The sequence below is a fragment of the Mycteria americana genome, chromosome 19 (genome assembly GCF_035582795.1).
Source record: "Mycteria americana isolate JAX WOST 10 ecotype Jacksonville Zoo and Gardens chromosome 19, USCA_MyAme_1.0, whole genome shotgun sequence".
NCBI classification, from domain to species: domain Eukaryota; kingdom Metazoa; phylum Chordata; class Aves; order Ciconiiformes; family Ciconiidae; genus Mycteria; species Mycteria americana.
Window position 1 is genome coordinate 5383793 of NC_134383.1, and position 21299 is coordinate 5405091.

The window sequence follows — 21299 nt, forward strand, 5'->3', positions numbered from 1 at the left end:
AAGGCGGTCGCAGGCAGGATGCGGCAGCCCCGGCGATGCTGTTCTTGCGGCATGGACCTCCCGTGGCGGGAGGGGACGTGCCACCGGAGCGTGTCCGGGGGTCTCTTGGCTGTGTTTTGGCGAGGGGCTGGACCGGTCAGCGGCTGCTTTGCTGCCCCGTGACTTCGAAGACCCTGGGAAGAAGCTGTTTTAATGATGCTGAACTGGACATAATGATTTCAGGATGTCCCTTTCTGTAAAGCAGGGTAGGATCCGGTGTGGCGGCACAGCCTGGGAGCGACCAGGGCTTTGCAGTCCTCCTCCAGCCTTCCCTTCGCTTCCCAACTTCACTGCTCCCGTAGGAAAGCCACTGTGCAGGGGACTCCTGGGCTCTTTGCCCCCCTGTCAGGATCTTCTCTCCAAGCCTCCCGTCCCCTTCTGAGGGCTCCTGAGAGCGAGCAGGGTCCCTGCATCGCCCAGTGGGCACTGTCCTCAGTCCTTGCGGTGTGAGATGCTGGAGCTCTTTGAGATCCTTTTACCAGCACGAGGAGGACCATGACTTGCACAGATTGCAAGTGACCTACCTAAAATTTGTTGTCTGTTTAGTCTTTTTCTCCATCTTATCCCCCCCCTCCTTCTTATTCAGGTTTCTTTTCAACCCCTCTTGTGCCTTCTGGCGGTCCTCCTCATGTCGTGACTCTGGGCTTATCCCCCTGACTCCAGTTGGGGCTGGCTTGGGCTGGGCTCAGTTTCCCAGCGGCAGAAGCAAGCTCCCTCGCTCCCCGTCAGCCCACCAGCGCTGACCAGTCTCTTGAAGGACTCCCGAAGACTTGGACTTGGCACTGCTAACCCCACGTGCCTGTCTGCTCCTCTGCTCATCCTGCGTGGCATCGAACCTGCGTGGGTCCCGGTGTCGATCGGCAGAGACCCCCGCGTGAAGAACAGCTGAAGAGGACTCGGGACAACGTGGGATTTGCACAACTTTGGCTGATGGGCATAGACATGAGTTGTTACAAGATCCATCTTTCCTCTCGGCTTGAGAGCTCCCGGGCACCTCCGCGCACGCCATCCTCCCGCGTCCCCGTGGGGTCCTTGCTGCCCAAACCTCTGATGTGAAGGGTCCTGCCTCTCCTCTGCGGCTGGCTGAGGCTGAGGGGCAGTTTGGGCATCTCCTGGGGCAGGCACCGCCTGCCCCAGCCCGGGTGGGTGTTTGCTGGGGCGGCCGGTGCAGCTTCCTTGCAGCAGTTTCAGCTTTGGATGCTGAAGGTTGAGCCCTGGCACAGGGCTCGGTGTCCATGTGAGTGCTGTGGGGTTTTCCGCTTGTGTGTGAGTGCTGAGCATCAGCCTCTCTGATGCATGCCTCTTGCGTTGCCCCGCCAGGTCCTCTCGAAAACGGGGGAACCGGCTGCCTTGCCACGACTGGAGAGACCAGATCCCTTGCCAGTGGCCGGCGGTGTCCCCTGGGCCGTGCAGGTAGCTTAGTGACCCCGCTGCTGCCTCACCCTGCCCCGCAACCCGCTTCTGAGTCGTGTTTTTTCTCTCTTTGCCCGGCTCCCCCCGCTCCTTGCCCAAGGTAGGGAAGCCCAGCAGGAGCAAGCACAACACGCTGCCCGGCGGCACCCTGCAGATCCGCTCCCTCGGCAAGGACGACCATGGCGAGTGGGAGTGCGTCGCCACCAACGTCGTCGCAAGCATTACTGCCAGCACCCACCTTACCGTCGTAGGTACGGCAGGGCAGGGGACGGGTCCTCGGGGACGGCTGGTGGCGGGTCCCTGGGTAGGGGGCAGTTGGCAAGGCAGAAGGTGGGGATGCTTCTTGTGAAAAGCGGTGTCTCCTTTAAATCTTATTTACCAGTGCTGCTGCCTTTTTCTGCTCTGTTATTTTGGCCACCTGCGGACGCAGCTGTCCTTGCTGCTATTTCTAGCAGAAATTCCGGGTGGCCTTTGCTTGGTGCAAGAGGAGTCCCCTCGAATCGCAGCTGGGAGCAGACCCCTTCCAGCCCCCTTGCCTTGGCCAGCCAGCGCGTGCTCTTGCTTCCCTTCAACCTCTCCCTCTCTCTCCGCAGGCACAAGCCCTCACGCCCCGACCAGCGTGCACGTTGTGGTCGCCATGACCTCAGCCAATGTCTCCTGGGAGCCCGGCTACGACGGTGGATACGAGCAGACTTTCTCAGTTTGGTACGGCCCTCTGTGAGTCATCCCGGCATGCTTTGCTCTCTGCTTCTTTTCCTTCCTAGCCGACCCGAGCTTCGAGCAGCTGGGGGGAGGAGGGTGGTGAGGGCAGTGTGCCCGGCTCGGTGCCCGTGGGCGTTGCAGGGCTGAGCTCCCGTTCGGTGCCTTGGAGAGACGGGTGGCTGTGGGATCATGTAGTTCCCGTGTTTCCTCTCCCGTCTGTGCTAGCCAGTACCTCCGTCTGCCCCAGCAGGTTTTGTGCTGCTTATGGTGCAAGGGAGATGCTTTGCATTCACGTAACTCTGCCTCTGGCATCTAATTTCAAGATAAACTGTTTATGAAGCTTAACAGCTAGGGAGAGGATGGAAAATGCAACCTTTATAGAGTGCGTCCTGGAAGAGCTGTGACTAAGCAGAAATGATCTCTCCTCGCTCTGCGGCTCCCTGGAGGTGGTTAAATCCTGGCTGAGTTCATGACCAGCCGCTGTGAGACGCTGGGTGGGTCTGAGCTTCGTGGGGCTCTGCTCCCGTCGCTCCTGGGCCAGCCTGCGCTACCCCGTACCCAAAGCCAGCGGGCGCATCCCGCCTTCCCGCAGTGGGGCCGGGCTCGGTCCTGCTGGCTTTCCCCTGGGGTGAGGGAGGGCAAAACATAGCTGCAGCGAGGTCGGGATTTTCTTTGGGCTCTGCGCTTGCTCATGTCTTCCTCTTCTGAAGAGCCATCCTGGCAAATGTGGAGGGGACGGCACCTTCCTGTCCCAGTTCTGGGGCTGTCGTTCTTGAACCTTTCTTCTTGCTCTCTATTTCCTTCCTTGCCTTAATTTGCCCCGATGGAGACTGCTGATAGAGTGGAGATAGGGTAGACGCTGCCTATAATGATTTCGGCTCTGCTCCAGCCTGGGGCTGGACGCTCGTGGGGCGGGGCTGGACAGTCTGTCGGGAGATGGAAAGAAGAAGGAACGGAGCGAGCAGAGGGGAAAAACGAGGGAGGGAGCAGAGCGGTGCAGACCTTGCTCTGATGAAAACATCCTTGGGAAGGAGTGGTTAAACCTCTCTGCTCTGGAGACGTGGCTCACCTTGGAGGGAGGTGGCAGCTGCTGCTGCTCTTGCTCCGCAACCTCCTGCCGGGTTCCCGCCTCCTCAAGGCTCTTCCAGACCCCGCACCGGGGAGAGCAGCCAGCAGCAGGGAAGGGCGTTGGCACCAAGCTTGCCTTAGGGAATTCACAGGGTGCTGTGGGGACCTGGGATAGATACCTAGGGAGGCAGAGACCCATCTTGCCTTGACTGTAGGGTGTGAGCCCTGGGGCTGTGCCGCTCCCTGGGACCAAGGATCTGGGATGGTGCTGGGTCATCTAGTGCCGCCTGGAGAGCTGGCCACACGTGCGTTTTCCTCCCTGCCGTGGCTATGGGACGCTCAAGCAAAACACGGCTTCGCCTTGTTCGTGTTCTCCTCCCGCTTCTGCAGTTGTTGATGCTGGAAACGCAAACCCCGCTCCCCAGGGACAGCCAGGGCCACCGCAGCATCCCGCCCGCACACGTGCTCTCCCTCGGCAAGGCCGGTCTCCCGTCCCCGGGGGCGATTAGTGCTGCGTTCACCCTCCGCTCTCCCCACCCTCAGCCCCTTGCCGTTGCGTGCCTGCCCGCAGCAGCGCTGGGGGAGAAGGGATGTGAAGGCGGTGGGGTTAAACGCCGCAGGGAAACCCGCCTGGGGCCGCGGGCTGCTCCCACGCCGCTGCTGCGGCGATGGGGGATCCGGGGAGCTGTGGTCCCAGCTGGAGCTGCGGCGATACAGGGGCTTTCCTGCCCGCAGCTGCTTGGTTCGGTGGAGTCGTGCATGGCTCTCCACCGACTTGCTTGTTTCCATAGCTTGCTGCTGCTTCTCCTGCCTCACCTTTTGCTCCCTTTACAGCGGCGTTATTTGTCTTTGCTCCATCTTTTACTTCCTACTCGGTGGATTTACCTGGCTGTATGCCGGTGGCTACAGTTATGCCCACTTACCTATGCAGAATAGACCGTCTCCAGTAATCCTTCACAAATCCTCTGCGGACACCACCAAAACCTGCAGCCAAGGGCTGGGACTCCCTAGAGCATCTCTCTAACACGAGCACCGATACTTGCAATGTCATTGCAGTGCGGTGACAGTGCTTCGGGACATGGGCTCCTTTACTGTGGCGCTTCCTGGCGGGGTTGCAGCTTGTGGAGGTGGCTGCATGCTCATGTGTGCTGGGGTCGTACTGGGACAGCTCTGGGAGCCTTTTTTGCCTTGGGTTTGTGAGTTAGACCCCAGCAGAAAGGCTGTGTCCTGCGCTCTCCGCAAGTGCCTCTGCTGCACTGCCAAATACCGAGTTACGCCCTGGGCTGTGCTGGCAGCCCCCGACTTGTGCAAATATGGCAAAAATGGTGATTTAGTTAAATGTCTCTTGTGGGATTGCATGCACAGGGCTACAGCTAAGGGAAAACTTGGCTCTGGCTCAGGAGCTGTAGAGGTATAAATGGGAACAGGGCCCATCTCCTGCTCCAGCTGTCCCCTTTGCAGCGCTCACCAGAATAAAAATGAGCCAGCTTCCACTTTTGCCCATGAGAATCTGATGGAGATAACCTCAGAGCGGGGCCGTTGGCACTGCTTTTGGCCCTGACCCTGCTCAGAGGGCGCAGGTGGTGCACGGCGGAGGGGAGGGCTGGTGGCGGTGTCCGTATGAGCCGGGGGATGCTGGCGTGGCACAAGGGGACGGTGCCCTGTGCCTGGCAGTCCTCGTGTGCGCCGTCCCCTAGCCAGCTCTTGGATGGCGAGTGGCTGCCCCACGTTCATACGCATCGCTGCTGTCAAACCAAACCATTGCTCGGGAAAGCTCCATTGTCGCTCGAGAAGTTAATGCTGCCTGTCGAAGGCACCTTCCCTGAGGATGCTCCCTTCTCTCTTGGCAGGATGAAGAGAGCCCAGTTTGGCCCCCATGACTGGCTGTCTCTCCCTGTGCCAGCTGGTTCCAGTTGGCTACTGGTGGATACCTTGGAACCGGAGACTGCGTACCAGTTCAGTGTCTTGGCTCAAAACAAGCTGGGTACCAGCTCCTTCAGTGAGGTGGTCACTGTGAACACTCTAGGTAGGTCCTCCGTGGGCACAAGGGGAGGAGGGGGAAGGGATTCAGGAGGTCCGTGGGGAGAAGTGACCCTTTGTCTTGGTTCATGTGTCCTATCTGCTGGGGATGGAGATGGTGGTCAGCAGCAGTAGTTTCCAGTTGCGTAGAAGACAGTTCATGGAGGGTCCTGGATGAAGCTTGTAGACTTTGCTGGATGCATGAGGCTCCTGAAAGCTTGTCCTAAGAGACAGCGTGGGAGAGCTGTACTGTACCAGTCACCTTTCAGATCTTCCTTAAGTTCAGCTGGGGTCAGGAGGTATTAACAGAGCACAAAAACACTTACTTGCAGTTCAGAGCGGGAGCTAACACAAAGGGCCTCGCGCTGGTACCTGCCTTGGGGCTGTCTCAGGCAGAGGTGGGAGAAAGCAGGAGGTTTGCTAATGCTGTGCCCCTTTTCTTGGAGTCACTGCATCGCTAGTCCCCTGCTTTTTGGAAAACCACTTTTGTGTGTCTGAGATAAGAGAGGACACGCCAGAGACGTGCCCTGAACTCCCAGAAGGTGGGAACTGCCACTGCCGCCGTGGTCCGTCGGCCGCCGATGGGGCACACGTGGGAGAGCATCTTCTGCGCTTCCCATCTCAGAGGTGTCTCTGTCCCACTGCTCTGTCTCCAGCATTCCCTGTAACAACTCCAGAGCCTCTGGTGTTGGTTACCCCACCGAGGTGCCTAACAGCCAACCGGACACAGCAAGGCGTCCTCTTGTCGTGGCTTCCTCCCGCTAACCACAGCTTCCCCATTGACCGCTACATCATGGAGTTCCGCGTCGCGGAGAGGTGGGAGATCTTGGACGATGGCATCCCGGGGACCGAGAACGAGTTTTTTGCCAAGGACTTGTCCCAGGTAAGCAGGGGCCGCCCACACCATACCTCTGGTGTTTTACTGTCTGCTGAAGCTCTGGGGAAGCTTTTGGCATGGCTCTGTCCCTGTGCTGGGGTCTTCAAGGAGCTGGGCAAGGTTGGAGGCTGCGGTGGGGGACCTGACGGATGTGCTTGGTGTTTCAGGACACCTGGTACGAGTTCCGGGTCCTGGCGGTCATGCAGGATCTCATCAGCGAACCCAGCAACGTTGCTGGTGTGTCCAGTACAGGTAAGGGGTGGCTGCTTCTTCTACCCCCAACTACCCCCAATGTGGGAGCATCTGTGCTTCTGCAGGTACCTCAGCTCACGCTCAGGTCACGCACCAGTACTTGCTTGCAACAGCGATGGCTGGTTTTGTGCTTTTGCCTGAGACGCTCAGGCTGTGAGCTGGGCTGACGGGCACACGGTTACGATCAGCGTCCTGGGCACGCTGCTGGCCCCGTGCCACCTCCCGATGCAAACGGACCAGCGGCACTCGGAGCGGGCGAGGACAAACCGCCCCATTTAGTCCTTCCCGTGGAGCGCAGCGTTATCGGGCATCCGCTGGTGCAGAGTGGCAGCACGCCTCGGCTCTGTGGGGCGTCTGGAGAACAAAGCTCCAACCGGGCACTGCGCAGCCTGGAAATGGGAATGAAAGGTGCAGAGAGGGAAACGTAGCACTGCAGTGCAGAGTCCAAGGGGAAAAAAAGCTTTGCGATAGGAGACTGCAGCACGCTGCAGCTCATGCACGTACCCTGCACCCCGGTCCAGCTCGGAGGATGCTCCTCGAGCGAGGGACAGGCGAGGATACCTGGTTGTGATGGGGAAGGCAAGGGTAGCAGGAGGAGGTGGGGATGCGACGAGCCCTGCTTTTATGGCTCTGGTGGAAAAGCTGAGGAGCCACCCAGCTCTGCCGCACGCAGGAATGCAGCGGTCTCTCTCTGCCCCCAAGTGGTGCCGGCGCGGTGCGGAGAGCCTGCCTGCTGCAGGCTGCCTGCTTGCCTGCCCTCGCTCCTCTCAAACCGTTTTTCTGATGGGGTTTGGCAATGCCCGCAGGGTGTGCATGCGCCCCGGCCCCAGGCAGCCGCCCTCCCAGCGCGCCGACCCCGCGCGTGAGCGCGCGGCAGGAGCGCTGGGGTGTGCGCGGGGTTTGCGTCCGCAAGCGGCCGCAGCTGAGGTCTGCTGGTGGCTTGGATGCGCTTGTGGTTAGTGGAGGGGCGTGATGAGGGTTCGGAGCCCAGTTTTCATTGAAGAGCTGAAGTACGTTGCACTGATGCACGGGGGAAAATACCTGATGCTGCTACAACCTCTGCTGCAGCGGATTATTGGGCCAGGAGATAACTGCAGGTTGTGTGCGCTTGTACATAAATGTGTGTTTGTATGGCGTGGAGGCTTCTTCCCTGGGGTCCATCAGCCGAAAAGGATTAGATAAAAGGTTTGGACAAGGATTGGACAAAAAGGCTAGACAAAGAGGTCGCTAAATCCCTTGGCAGTGGCCCGCAGCAGCGCTGACTGCTCTCCCCGCGCGTGGGCTGGGTTGGAAGCAGGGTCTTTACTTAGAGGTTATCATTCCTGGGACCAGTTGCCTTCACGCTGTGGTAGGTCCCCGGGGAAGGCAGCAGGCAGGGGTGTGTGCATAACACCTAATCGTTGTGGCTTTCCCCCAGATGTATTCCCTCAGCCTGACCTGACGGACGAGGGTCTAGCCCGCCCAGTGCTGGCTGGCATCGTTGCCACCATCTGCTTCCTGGCTGCTGCCATCCTCTTCAGCACACTCGCCGCCTGCTTCGTCAACAAGCAACGCAAACGCAAGCTCAAGCGCAAGAAAGGTGAGCCCGTCCCCGGTGTGCTTCCTTCCTCCCTCCCGCCTCCTCCTCATTTCTCCTCCCTGGTTGTGTTGTGGTGGTAACCTTCTTCCCTGTCTGTCTCTTCTTCCGTCCGTGCGCGTCCTCAGGTGAAGCCCTGACTTCATCCCTCGGCTGTGCCTGAAAGCGCCCGTGGTCGGGAGCGGGAGAGGCAGGGTGGGTGAAGAGGCGACAGAGAAACTAGCCTGGGATTTCCGAGGGAGCGCTCTCGCGTGGTGATAACTCCTAGAGCCGGGGGCTTAGGGCTGGGGTGTCCTCTGGGCCAGAGATGGGGGGACCGCTCACCTCCTCGAGGTCCCCCCGGAGCTGGGCTCTCCAGCTGCTTCCTGCCCAGCTCTGCCCAACCTGGAGCGGGCAGTGCCCGACGGCCGCACTAGGCTAGAGAAGACCCCTGCAAAGGAGACCCTGCCGCTCTGCTTCCCGAAAGCTGGGACTGCAGCCGCCATGCAGGAGCAGCCGGTAGGGAGAAGGGCGGCCGGGGAGCTGGAGAGGGCAGGGGAATCGGCTCCTTCTCCTCTAGCCTGCGAGACTGCGGCAGCAGGACGGGCAGGACCCTGTGACGGGAGCTGTTTGTTGTCAGCAACCATTAAAGCACTGGAGCAATGAAACCTTGGCCTCTTGTTGAGTGTCTTTTGTTGTCTTGATGTTGAGTTTGTCTTGCCTCTGTCGTGTTGCGCCTCCTTAGCGTTCTCTCTTCTTTCCCCTTTTTATTCTCTTCCAGACCCTCCTCTCTCGATAACCCACTGCAGGAAGAGTTTGGAGTCCCCGTAAGTATCTGACGTAGATGCAGCACCAGGCTGTGGGTCTTCAAGGTGCCTCCTTCCTACAGTTGTTGCAAAGCTGAAATGGAAATGCTTGACCTTGTTTGGTTGCTTCTGATGAGTTGTTTTGGGTGTTCCCTCAACTGGTGGGAACATAATGGTTCACGAGAGACAAATGGCCTTTGGAGCAGAAAGCAGCAGGGACAAATGCAGCAAACTTGAAGCTGAGAGATGACCCTGTTGGATCTTGTGGACATTGACCAAAGCTGGAGTTGACTGGTGGAACTCAATTACACACCCAGCTTGAAAGGGCTCCTTAGGAGAAGGGCTAGCTTGATGCGTATGGAGTCCTTTGTGCAAGCTCGGTGTAGTTTTTGAGTCATTCTCTATTGGCTCTGTTTTTTCTTGGGAAATTTGGAGAATCTTACACCTGTATCTTTTCTTTTCCCGTAAAGAGTGCCTCTCTGAAGCCTCTTTCCACATGTGCCCAAAGGTGGTGGATCGTGGTGCTGCGCTAGCCACAGCTCCTTGCAGAGCCCATCAAAAGAGCGTATAGCCGCTAATCAGCGGGAGCATCTTCCCGATGGGAGCACAGGAGTCTGAGATGTGGCTGCCTCATGCTTTGGCTCCTGGACTGCTGCAAAATGTCCCGGTGCTGGTGGATCTTAATCTTGCTTTTTTTGCTTCATCCACTGCACTGAAATAACCGTGCCTACACTGTCTCTGTTGGATCTGCTACCTTTTGCCCTGCAATCCTGTTTGTCTGAGACTTTCTGGATAGGGACGAGTGAACTAGTCTGATGCTTTCTGCCTTTTGAGGTGCTCAGCCTTAAATTTGAGTGTTGAGAGCAGGGGAAAAGTTGGTTGGGGATGAACTGTCAGCATCTCCAAGTGAGGTGCTGTGTTCTGCAGGAGGGGATGTTTGCCTGACGTCCCTCTTCGCGGGGGCTTTCCCGGGTGTGGATAAAGCTCAGGCGAATGTAGGAAACTTTTGAGGGAGTCGGAAGTGAGCTCTGGATCTTGTCTTTTGTCCCGCTGGGGCTGTGGAGCTTGTTGCAAGGTGTTGGCATGAGCTGCCTGCCCTGGGGGGGATGCCGAGCGTGCCGAGCTCCGCTCCTGAGGAGCGGGGATGATGCGTGCTGCTGCTGGTCCTCTGGCCTGCGCCGTGGCCGGGCAAGGCTCTGCCGTCCTGGTTAGCCCCCCAGATTTCTCCCAGCGGTTCCTCTTTTGAGATCGGGTAGCGCTTTGTTTTCCAGATACAGCTGGCGGTTCTTCTGGGCGAGAAGACCTCGTTTCCCCTCCGGGTGACCGTCCCCTCTCTCGGTTTTTCTCCTCTGTGGTCCAGGTTGTCTTCCGGCAAGGTGAGTCCCGAGAGCATCCGCACGCTTCGTCCCCCCTCGGAGTCCTCTGACGACCAGGGCCCGCAGGCCAAGCGGATGCTGAGCCCCACCAAGGAGAAAGAGCTCTCTCTTTACAAGAAGACCAAGCGAGCCATCAGCAGCAAGAAGTACAGCGTCTCCAAGGCGGAGGCCGAAGCAGAGGCCACCACCCCCATCGAGCTCATCAGCCGCGGGCCGGACGGCCGCTTCGTCATGGACCCGGCGGAGATGGAGCCCTCCCTGAAGACGCGGCGGATCGAGGGCTTCCCCTTCGTGGAGGAGACGGACATGTACCCCGAGTTCAGGCAGTCGGACGAGGAGAACGACGACCCCGTCGTCCCCGCCTCTGTCACCGCCCTGAAAGCCCAGCTCACCCCTCTCTCCTCCAGCCAGGAGTCCTACCTTCAGCCACCAGCATACAGCCCCCGGTTCCACCGGGCGCTGGAGGGTCCCGGCGCCCTGCAGGCCACCGGCCAGGCCCGCCCGCCAGCCCCCCGGGCTTTCCACCACCAGTTTTACGGTTACCTCAGCAGCAGCAGCCCCGGGGAGGTGGACCCGCCGCCCTTCTACATGCCAGAAGTCAGCCCGCTGAGCTCGGTCATGTCCTCCCCGCCGCTGCCCCCCGAGGGGCCCTTCGGACACCCCACCATCCCCGAGGAGAACGGGGAGAACGCCTCCAACAGCACGCTGCCCCTGGCCCAGACCCCCACGGGGGGCCGGTCCCCCGAGCCCTGGGGCAGGGCCGAGTTCCCCTTCAGCGGCCTGGAGCCGGCCCCCGCGCCGTTCCCCCACCAGCTCCAGCCCTGCGAAGCGGCCGAGGGTGCCCAGCCCACCGGCTGCCTTCCTCGGGGGCCACCCCCCTCCTCCCTCCAGGTGGTCCCCGCGTCCTACCCGGGCATCCTGCCCCTGGAGGCACCAAAGAGCTGGACCGGCAAGTCACCCGGCAGGGGCCAGTCCTCTGTGCCCACCACCACCAAGTGGCAGGACAAACCTATGCAACCCATGGGATGTCAAGGGCAGCTAAGACATACCAGCCAAGGTATGGGCATACCCGTGTTGCCTTACCACGAACCGTCCGAGCCCGTCGGCCCCAGCGGCACAAGCACATTCAGCCTGGACACCAGGTGGTATGAGCCCCAACCCCGACCTCGGCCCAGCCCTCGGCAGGTCAGGAGGGCTGAGCCCAGTTTACATCAGGTGGTGCTACAACCTTCGAGGCTTTCTCCTCTGACCCAAAGCCCCCTCAGCTCCCGCAACAGCTCCCCGGAGCTGACCGCCCGCGCCCGGCCCCGGCCGGGCCTCATCCAGCAGGCGGAGGTGTCGGAGATCACCCTGCAGCCCCCCGCGGCGGTCAGCTTCTCCCGCAAGTCCACGCCATCGACGGGATCCCCCGCGCCGAGCAGCCGGGGAGGCAGCCCCAGCTACCGACCTACCGCCGCCTTCGCCTCCCTGGCCACCGGCTACTCCGGCTCCCAGGGCTCCTCCCTGCCCATGGACACCATGGATGTTTTTGGAGACATCCCCTCCCCGAGGAGGGCCGGCGAGGAGATTCTCCAACCGGAGCCGACATCCACCACGGTAGCCACCACGGGGTAAGTGCGTGAGCCCCATGGTGCCCCCCGGCCCCCTCCCGGCTTCCCCCACCCTGCCTCACCCGCTCCCTCTGACTCCCTCCCCGCCATCGCCATCCCAACTCGTAGGGTCTCTCTGGGCGCGCTGCAGCATCCCTTTTGGAGACGGCATCCCGCGGGCTTTGCTAGGAAGAGGCTGGTGCCGCGGGTGCGGGTTGCATGGCCGCTGCCAGAGAGAGCTGGGTTTTAGGCAGGCGACCTTCCCGGTGCCGGCGGCGCGCTTGCCTCCTCGCCGGCCGCTCCCTTGGGAACCCGGGAGTGCCGTGCCTCGGGCTACGGGCCGTCTACCAGGCGTGCAAAGACCTGGCTCGCGTAGGTAAGTGTCCTGGTGTCACTGGCAGTTGTTTCCTCTTCTAGCTGCTGGCTCTTGGCTTTCTTCGAACGTTAGGGCCGCCACCGCCGCGCCTCTGTCTTCCTCCTCTTCCTTCCCGCGGAGTCTAGAGAGCTTTAATGCATGACAGAAACAGCTATCACGGTCACCGCCCCACCTGCAAAAGGGATGCTGCAGCCCCAGGACGCGGGCAGGGAGAGATCAAGGACTTAGCCACACCAGCAGCATGTCAGGAGAGGAGGAAAAATAAAAATAAACTAACCCCAGCGGAGATCGGGAGGCTGCCGGCACGCTCAGATCCTGCCCTAAAGAGGGATGTGGCTGCACTAGACAGTAGCGGCTGGTTTTCCAGGTACCAGGGTTGCTCCAGGCAAAAAGCGTCTCTCTCTCTCTCTCTTTCTCTCTCTTTCTCTCTGTATTTCTCCTCTTTCCCTCCGTCTTTCACAGCACCTTAGACCCCGTAGCCGTGCTTTCGTCCCATCCTTTCGTCTCGCTTCATTTCGGCTTATTGTCTGGCGGGGTTGAACACCCCCCCCCGCCTCCGGCTTGCGGCAGAGAAGAGTCGGGGGGCCGGGGCACCCAGCCCCGCGGAGCCGGCGCGGTCGGAGGCATACGGCGAAGTGTTTCGGGGAGGGGGGAGGCAGCGATTCACCCCGCAGCGCCCTCCGCATTTCACTCCCGCCCTCTGGTACCTGGAAGCGTTATGGCCTTAGAAAAGCCCTCCAGCACGGCACGGTTGGGGTGCGCAGGGGGAAGGAAGGAGGGCTCAGGGGAGAGGATGGGGAGGGAGAGGAGCTGAACGAGCCTGAAACGACTTCTGTGTGCCTCTGGAAAACACAGCTACCGAGCGATGCAATTAAGCAGGTAGACGTAGGTCCACGTCTCCTAGCCAGGCCACCCCGAGGAGAACCCAGCTCCAGGAGAGATCCGTGTTAGAGCAGCACTGTTGTCCGTGCTTTTACGCAGTGTATCCATTCGCTTTGTTGATTATTGTTTTATTTTTTTCTTCTTTTCCTTTCTCTTCTGTTTCTTTCCCCCTTTCTTCTCCAGCCTCGTTTCGTTTGTGTTTCAGTTTGGTTTCTTTCCCTCCTTTTCCTTTGGAGTTGTTGACGTGCTGATGTGTTGCGGAGCTCGGCTCCTTGCGGGTGTTGATAACTGCTTTGTTTTTGATTAATCTCAGCTATCTGGGCAGTGTTGTCGAGACAAGCTTCTCCTCAGCTCAATAGGTAAGGGTGATCCATGTCCGAAAGGATGGTGTGGGCGCTGTGGAGGGTGGCTGGGAGCGGGGCATGAGAGGGGACACGGAAGGGGCTTTTCCAATACCATCTCTTCCTTTAAAGGGGAATAAGGAATCCAAAAACACTAGGAAACACCTCTGGACGAACAGTCTCTGTGGCTTTTGGGTTTCCCCTCCCAGCAGCACACCGCTGCTCCCCTGCCTGCGGGGAGGCAGCGGGGCTGGAGAGCCCAGTGGTGGCAGCCGTGTCTTCGTGTTGGGGTTTGGGATGAGCCAAGCCACCGTCTCCCCATGGCCGCCCTTCCTTTCTTGGAGGACAGCGACACGTGGCACCCTTGGCCCCGGCAGGGCTTGCGTGGCGCGAGGGCTGTGCGGTGGTAGGGAGGTGCGTGTTGAGGTGGGGTCCCCACCGATCCAAACCAGGAGGAGCTCATGGCCACCCCCTGGAGCCCGTTAAAACAGCCACCTCTGGAGCAACCAGCTGCAGGCAGCGCTCTTGGAGTGGGGCTCCAAAAATCAGTCTCCAGTTGCGGTCCAGGACATGGAGAATTTTGTTCCCATCAGTACCTGGATCTGTTTTCTTCTTCCCAAGTCTTCTCCATCATGAAAATAGGAGAAGTCTTTCTTTCAAGATGGACTGTATGGTTGGCAGCAGCGTCGCCATAGTTTCAGGCTGCTGGTGAGGTGTTTTATTGTTCCTGTCAGAAGTGCAGTCATCGTAAAAGCCCTCCCTCTCTGAAGTACTCCTTGGAGAAATCTTTAAGGCTTTTTCTGACCCAGCTGTAATTAAACAGCCCTAAGCAGATCTTGAAAGACTCTCCCAAGAAAATACCTCTCGGGCTGCCTTCATGGGGCCGGTTTCCTAGATGGCCACGGGCGTCCCTGGAACTGGGACGGAGTAATTGGAAGGTGGTTTTCAGACCTTACAAGCAGAGAATGTCACTAAAACTGCTCAAGCCAGATGGGATAATAGTCATTCCTGACCCCAAGGAGTGGGAATGCTGACCCATTTGGCTGTCAGCCGGGCTGGTTATGGAAGGAGAGGTGGGATTGCAGATGGGACCGTTTCTAGGGCCTGGCCATGCCCAGGCTTCCTTAGGACAGGTCTTACAAAAACTTAAGCCTTGCTCCTTCGGATGGGAAGAGTGACGGTCCTGGCTGATGCTCTCCTAACAGCCTGAGGAGCCTTGTAGGACTGGAAAAGAGCCTCACGAGAGAGAGAGATGAGATGCCTAGAGAAATCAGGTAGATGTTTCCAGACGAGGGGAATTCCTCCAGCTGATATGGAGGGTTGTCCTTGGGTGGGAAGAGCAGGAGAGAGGAAGGAGTATCAGGTCATGGCGGTGGGAGCAGGTATGGGATGGAGGAGCCATCCTCTTGGCGTGGCAAAACCCCTCCAGTTTGAGCCTTGTAGCCTCCAAAGCTCTTAAGCGCTTGGCCACCTTCTTCTTCTGTTTTCCCCTGCTCATCCCAGAGCAGGGTGACCCATGAGGAACAAAGCTAGCAGGAAGCCTTGGTGAGATCTGGACTGTGCCAGACTTCTTGAGAAACGAGGAAGCCCTCAGCGAGGACATGGCTGTTTTCTCTGTTCTTTTCCGTGGTGCTTCCGTGCTCCGGGAGCATTAGGGACACGAGTGAACATGGCTTTAGTGCAGCAGAGGTGAGTCCAGGCTCATGTCTGAGTTCAGTGTGGCTCTTGCACAGATCCTGGCTGGCTCCCGTCTCCAGTGCTGGGTGCCGTGGGCTGATGGGGTTTCAGGAGCAGGGTCACATTGCCCAGCAGGACGTTTGCTGAGGAGCAGCCATGCGTCCTACTCCGAGACGCTGCCGGGGGTTGGAGTCGCAGGAGTGACTCCAGAGTCATTATCCCCAAAAAGGGGAAGCCAGAAGAATAAATCTCCCTTTAATAAGCGAGGAATCCTGTAAAGAGCCCAGCCAAGTAATTTCTTGATGATTTGGGGTCATAAAATTGTCAGTGCATGCGGAGCACAGGGATTTTTATACCAGACCAGCCAGATTTCTGTACTGCAGTAATAAAAGCTGAGAGGAGGAGAGGGAGAGGCTGTTTGCGGGCTCGGTGGCAGCTGCAGCGTGGTGGCTTTCGCTGGGTGAAGGTCGGGTAGTTTTTACCAATGGGCAAGGGAGAAATAATGCCGTTACTGAGTCGGCACGAGCAGTTTTCCCATCTTCTCTTTGGATGCAGCGCGTGGTGATGCATCTCCTAATGGGGAGGAGGAGGCTGTCGTCTCCCTGCAGAGGGAAACCCAAAAACCACAGACAAGGCACCAGGCCCCCGTGCCCCTCGGCACCGCAGCCTGCCCCGGGCGGCCGGCCCGGCCCCCCTTGCCGGGACAGCGCTGCTGATGCCGGGAGCTGGGGGCCTTGGCCGCAGCGTAGCGTTGAGTGACGGAGGGACGTCGGTGCCAGGCTTGCGGGAGGAGGAGCACCCCTCGCTCCCCGCTTGAAAGAAAACAGGTTCCCCTTTAAAGACCGTCCATGTGCTGATCCTCTGCATGTGTTTCATGCCTCCTCCCGCTTGGAGAAGTTGTGAGTCCGCTTGTCTGAGTGCGTTTTTCTTTTCTTTCTTAATTACTATTATTTTTTTTTTTCTTTTCAGTCTCTTTAATTTACTTATATATTTTCTCACTCCTGTTTTTCATTTATCTTCCTCTCTCCCTCCCTTCCCCATGACTGTATCCCCCTCTTCCTCTCCAGTCCGGCCCCTTTTCCCTCGCCCTCTCTCCTCCCTGCTCCTCTCCCGTCAGCATGGTGAAGTTTGTTGTGTAGATGAGTTGTGGTGTCTGCAGACCTGTAGAAGGGACCCCCTTCTCCGGTGTGCTCCCCGCTGTGACCAGCCCCTTCCTCCTTCATTGCGGTGCTTTGGCAGCAGCAGCAGCTCTGGGACAAGGGGCCGTCACCGCCGTGTTTCTCTAGCACCTCTTGCGCTGAAGGATCTCAAGCGATGCACCGTGGCATCCCGGGATGGAGGCAGCAGCCAGCGCTGCCTCAGAGCAGAGGGGGAATTCCGACTTGCAGGACATCTCATGGGATCGTGCAGGACTTGAGCTTGAAATGGAGCCTCGTGTAGGCGAATTGAGCTCTCCATCTGAGTAGGATGAAGTGTTGAAGGACACAGTGGCTGAGACATGGTGGGCTTTGGTCCAAGTGGATGCTCTAACTGATCCAAGAGGATGTTCTAGCATGTCCAAACTATTCCTGGATGGCACTGTCTTGACTCAAGGAGAGGAGGAGACAGGGAACACGTGCTGTGAGACCTCCATGAGTGAAATACGCGTACTGTGCCCTTGAATCTCCCAGTCCTTTCCTTTACATGGGTTCCCCCTTTTGGGTGGAAAAAGGTTAGTGATGCTTTCAGTGGGCCTTCGCCCTTACATCTTTGCTTCATACGTGGAAAGACGTTTGAAGAAGAGCAGCTGAGATGTGTGTTGGGTTGGATAGCTCTTCTCCCGTAGCTACCTCCTCCTGTCCTGGGGCTCTCTGAGGTCCCTCAGTACATTTGTGGCCTCTCCAGTACCTCTCTGTCCGTGCAGTTCAGACCCTTGCTCGTTCAGAAGGGTTGTCCTTTGAAGACTCAAGGAAAACTGCTGCACTGGGTGTTTGTGGTGTCTCACAGAAGGCTTGCGTCAGGAATTCATGTGTGCTTCTTGAAGCTCCTTTGCTTGGCTCTACACTGAAGTCTCTAGAAGAAGTTCGCCCACCTCCCTGAACCTCTTGGTGTTCAAGATATCTCTCATGCATGGGCAGCTGCCCAAAATGCTAACTATGGGGGCAGGAAGAGGCTTTTGGCTGAGCTTAAAATGAAAATTAATTTGAAAGAATCGGAGTCCTTTGCAGAAATAAAGGGTGGGTAGAGCAGATAAAATTTGGCTGGTGAGTAGCATCGTTTCGTCCTCCACTGTATCTCTTCCTTGCCAGAGGTCAGACAGTATTTATGGTGACACATGGGTTCAGTGCGCTTGCTGTTTATATTTGTGTGTATAAATACAAGTCCAATTATGGAGAACTAGTGGAAATGAGCTTCAGGCAATTTCCTCATAATCCCTTGCGTAAATCTGTCTAATTTTGTCAACATGCCACAATAGCATCTTCTTAGAAGGAAAAAAGAATGGAAAGAGCAAAAGCCCTTTACAAGTTGTGCTTTAATAATATTAGCAAAGTTGTTTGGGCGGTGGGAACAGGCAGTGGAAGACAGATGCCGATGGGCAGGACGGCGACAGGATTGCTGAGCTTGCCGGCATCCAGGGCTTGGCACACGGGAGCTCCGTGGGACACGGACTGGGATTGGCGTAGTCAAGGTTGCAATTAGCCAAGTGCCTACATGACCGTAACTATTGTGCAAATATTTGTGTTTGGTGGATATAAAATGGAAAAAGCCTGCTGTTGACCATTCGAGCAGGAATTACTGCAGGGAAGTCCCATGCTGTTGGCCCTTCGGGTCACTGTCGTCTTACTCTGAGCACAGGGTGCAGCCCGGCGGCTGTCGGCGTTGGTGCAGCTCGGCGGGTAGTGCTCCAACAGAGCTTGGGATGCTGCTGCTTGCGGCATCTCTCACGAGAGGCTGGTTGCGCTTGGGAAGAAGGCATTTAAGCACAGCAGCTGTACAGGCTTGTAAACGTCGTCTTTCCTACAAGGGAAGGCTCTCGCTTGGATCCAGCCAGCGGGACTACCAGCTTGTCTAATGAGGTGCTTCATCTTCGGCTGACGTGCTGCTCTGCTGGGAGCTGGAACAGAGGCTCTCCAGGAGCATCCACGCCTTGATGTCTCTGTTGCGATGGGAAACATGAAAAGGGACTTTTCTGTACCCCAGTCTTTGGGTTTCCATTGCATCTGCTGTGCCCCAGCTGCTTCATCAATTCACGCTGCGCTTTTCTTGGTGCTCTCCGGTGCTGCTAGCAGAACGGAGAAGCTCTGCAGTTGCACATCTTCAAAAACAACCCCTTCCGCTCCCCATGGGGAAAAATCCCTTGGGAGCTCTTGGCCTGTGCCACTCCAGCTGAAGTATCACAGCTCTGGCAGCTGCTCGGCATCTCGGATGTAAAGCGTTGCTACTGCGGGGTGTCTTCAGTGCCGGAGAGGCTCCACCTGAAACCCAAGGGAGATGAGAAGCTCCAAACTCGCTGTGGGTGGATGTGCTCTTGTACCGCAGCCCCGGTACGCTGGGGCTCTGTCCTCAAGCCCGTGTGCTCGCCCGTTCCCTGCTGCTCCCGCCAGCACCGGCAGCGTTTTTGCGACACAGGATGGGTCTCGTCTTACCGACAGACCGGGAACGAGGTGGATGAGTTCGGCCACAGCTTTTTGGTGACAAAGCAGGAGTCTGAAGGCACCGATGCTGCGTCCTCGCAGCCGGCCGAGGCGGCTCCTCCACCTGCCCATCCTGCTGCCTTGTGCAGAGCCTGTGGCTTGCGGGGTTTGCTGAACCCTCTCCCGGTCGCAGTTGCGTGAAGATGCAGGAGTTGCCCTCAATGCCGTCCTCTGCGTGGCTGTTCTAAAAAGGTTTGGTCGCTGACCTCCGGTGACCAAGTTGTGAGAGCAGAAGAGTGTCAGCTCCTCCTTTGAAGGGTAGGACAGGCTTGTTAGAGGCACGCGGGTTTAAATCCCCAGGCTTTTCTCTCCGGAGCCCGGCTTCGAGCATTGGCTTTATTGCAATGAAAGGCGCTTTGTGGATGCTTCCCCCGTCATCTCTGGGCGCCTTGTGTGCAGGTTGCTCTGTGATGACTCGGGTTGATCCCAGGTCGTTACCTGTGGCCTCTGCTGCCTTGACTCAGCTTCTTCTGCGGCATTAGGCGTTGGTGCAACTTGGAGGGACGTGAAAGTAAAATGGAGAGGGGGAAGGAAATGGGAAAGCAGCAAGGGGGGGGGGGGATGCTGTGATGTGTTATAGATGAGAGCTGGGCTGATGCTCTCCTAAAGAAAAGGTTTTCCTCTACTGCTCTGCTCTCCACAGCAGTCATACTGTCCAGTCCTTGGACAGGAAAAACAGGTACAGTGAAAGAAAATAGAGCAAAAAAAATCCCTTTGCAAAGCGGAGACCACTTAACCTTGAGCTCGTTCCTGTAGAAGAGTTACTCAGGGGCTAAAGCTGGAAAACTATCCCAACTTCTGGCTCTCCTGCGGGAAATACCCCTTTGCAAATCCCCTCCTTGTCCCTCGCAACGAAACCTTGTCAGTGTTTCCATTTCAACGTCCTGTCCCGCAGGGCAAGAAAACCCAGCTCCCAGCCTCTCGGTCTGAAGGAGTAGACGCTCCTGTGCTGTTGTGTTTCTGTTGTCGCTTATAGCAGGGACCTGGGAACGAGGTACCGCTCCCGGCTGTGTCGGCGTGTGCCCTTCATGTCCCTGTCTGTCGTGTGGCCCCTGGTTTTTTTGGCTGTGGGAGCAGGGCCGAGCAGGATCCTGCCTCCCCGCTGTTTGTGGCGCCGGTGTTGTCCGCCCCGGATGGCTCACGGTGCCCGTCTCGGTGCTGCCGTGCCGCTTCTGCCTGTCTCTTCCTCTCTCTCCATCCCAAGGGGTTTCCCACCACTTCCCAGAAATGCCTTATCGGACATAGGATCTGCCCCGTCCTTTTTTGTTTAGCGGTGCTGGCATGGCAGGCAGGTGAGCTGGGGTGCCAGCGGCTCTCTTGAGGGGCCGGCGTTGGACGTGGCCAGCGGGACTGGCCGGGCTCGTGGCACCACTCGGCAAGGTGGAATAGACGTAGGGGGACGGCGGGGACCCCGCGGAGCGGCACTCGCAGGCGCCTCGCTTCCTCCCGCCCCGCGCTCCGGCACGCCTGGCTGGCCCCGCTCCCTCGGCCCCGGGTTTCTCACCTTTTCCTTTTCCATGGCAGAGCTGGCTGGGGTCGACCGATCCCCCACCGGGGACGTCCGGAGGCCCGAGCGTGGCTGAGAGTCGCTGACGGTGCCTGTCTGCTTTTCATTCCTAGAAAACGTCCATCTCCGTCCGGGGACGCTGCTGCACCTGAGAGGCTTGAAGCTCTGAAATACCAGCGGATAAAGAAGCCCAAAAAGTCATCCAAGGGCTCCTCGAAATCCAGAAAACAATCCAGTGAGTGCAAGGATCCCGTGGTCCCCAACAGCATCCCCTCTGTCCCGCCGTGGGCAGAGCTCGGGCGGGTCCCTGCCGGCTCCGGCGCCGGGGGGGTCTCCGAGCCCGTGCCCGGATGCTGCCCTCGCCCCCTGCCCCGAAGGGATGGCTGCTCACCTGCAGGCTGTCCCTCCCCTGCTCCTCCCCGCCTCCAAACCGAGTTCCCCTTCCGTGTGTCTCTTCCCATCTTCAGTGATTTCTTTTGGAATTTTATTTTTGAGTGTTAATTTATTTGTCCTGATGCTCCCTCCTCGCCGAGCAGCTGGGTTTGGGGCCAAACTTGCCATAACCTCCCTCTTACGGCACGCGAAGCGCTCTGCCCGCTGCCGGCGCTGCTATAGCTGCCGGCTGCGGTTCCATCTGCCTTCTCTCCCCCCGCAGACGGCTCTGCCTCCCAGGTTCAGCACCTTCCCAGCTCTCAGGTACTGTGGCCTGACGAAGCTGTCTGCCTCCGCAAGAAGAAGAGACACCCTCGTCAGGACCCCTTCGCCCGCCTCTCGGCGCTGAAGGACGACCTCTGCCACCGGCAGCTCCCCGAAGACCAGACGGCCATTCTCAACAGCGTGGACCACGACGACACCGGCGGGCACGCCACGTTGCTTTAGCCTAGCGCCGGCCCAAGAAGGTTAAACGGGAGGGGGTGGAGGGCGCCGGCGTTGCGGCGCGGGGGGATGGAGGCGGTGGGAGAAGGGGGGACGCCCCCCCCACGCTGCTGCCTCTGCCGGGGGGGGTTCAGCAGCTCGTGGCGGGGACGAGCTGGGGGGACCCTGGGGCAGGGTGGGGGGGAAGGGGAGGATGCCTGGGGCTGGGCGCTCCTCGGATCCGCTTCTCCCCCCGCCCCGGATGGCTTCGATGGGGTGGGGAAGGGGGCG

The 21299-nt window shown here is 58.6% G+C and overlaps 1 protein-coding gene across 1 annotated transcript in view; it reads left to right on the forward strand.

Moving 5' to 3' along the window:
* The window catches only part of IGSF9B (immunoglobulin superfamily member 9B), a 32960-nt gene extending 11917 nt beyond the window's left edge, over positions 1–21043 (forward strand). The window contains exons 11-20 of the mRNA XM_075521200.1: positions 1553–1703; positions 2046–2157; positions 5073–5248; positions 5898–6124; positions 6286–6370; positions 7788–7949; positions 8707–8752; positions 10092–11717; positions 20267–20388; positions 20809–21043. Of these exons, the coding sequence (XP_075377315.1) occupies positions 1553–1703; positions 2046–2157; positions 5073–5248; positions 5898–6124; positions 6286–6370; positions 7788–7949; positions 8707–8752; positions 10092–11717; positions 20267–20388; positions 20809–21032 (2931 nt within the window). The 3' untranslated portion in view covers positions 21033–21043. The remainder of the gene's footprint in view (positions 1–1552; positions 1704–2045; positions 2158–5072; positions 5249–5897; positions 6125–6285; positions 6371–7787; positions 7950–8706; positions 8753–10091; positions 11718–20266; positions 20389–20808) is intronic.
* The last annotated feature ends 256 nt before the right edge of the window (positions 21044–21299 follow it).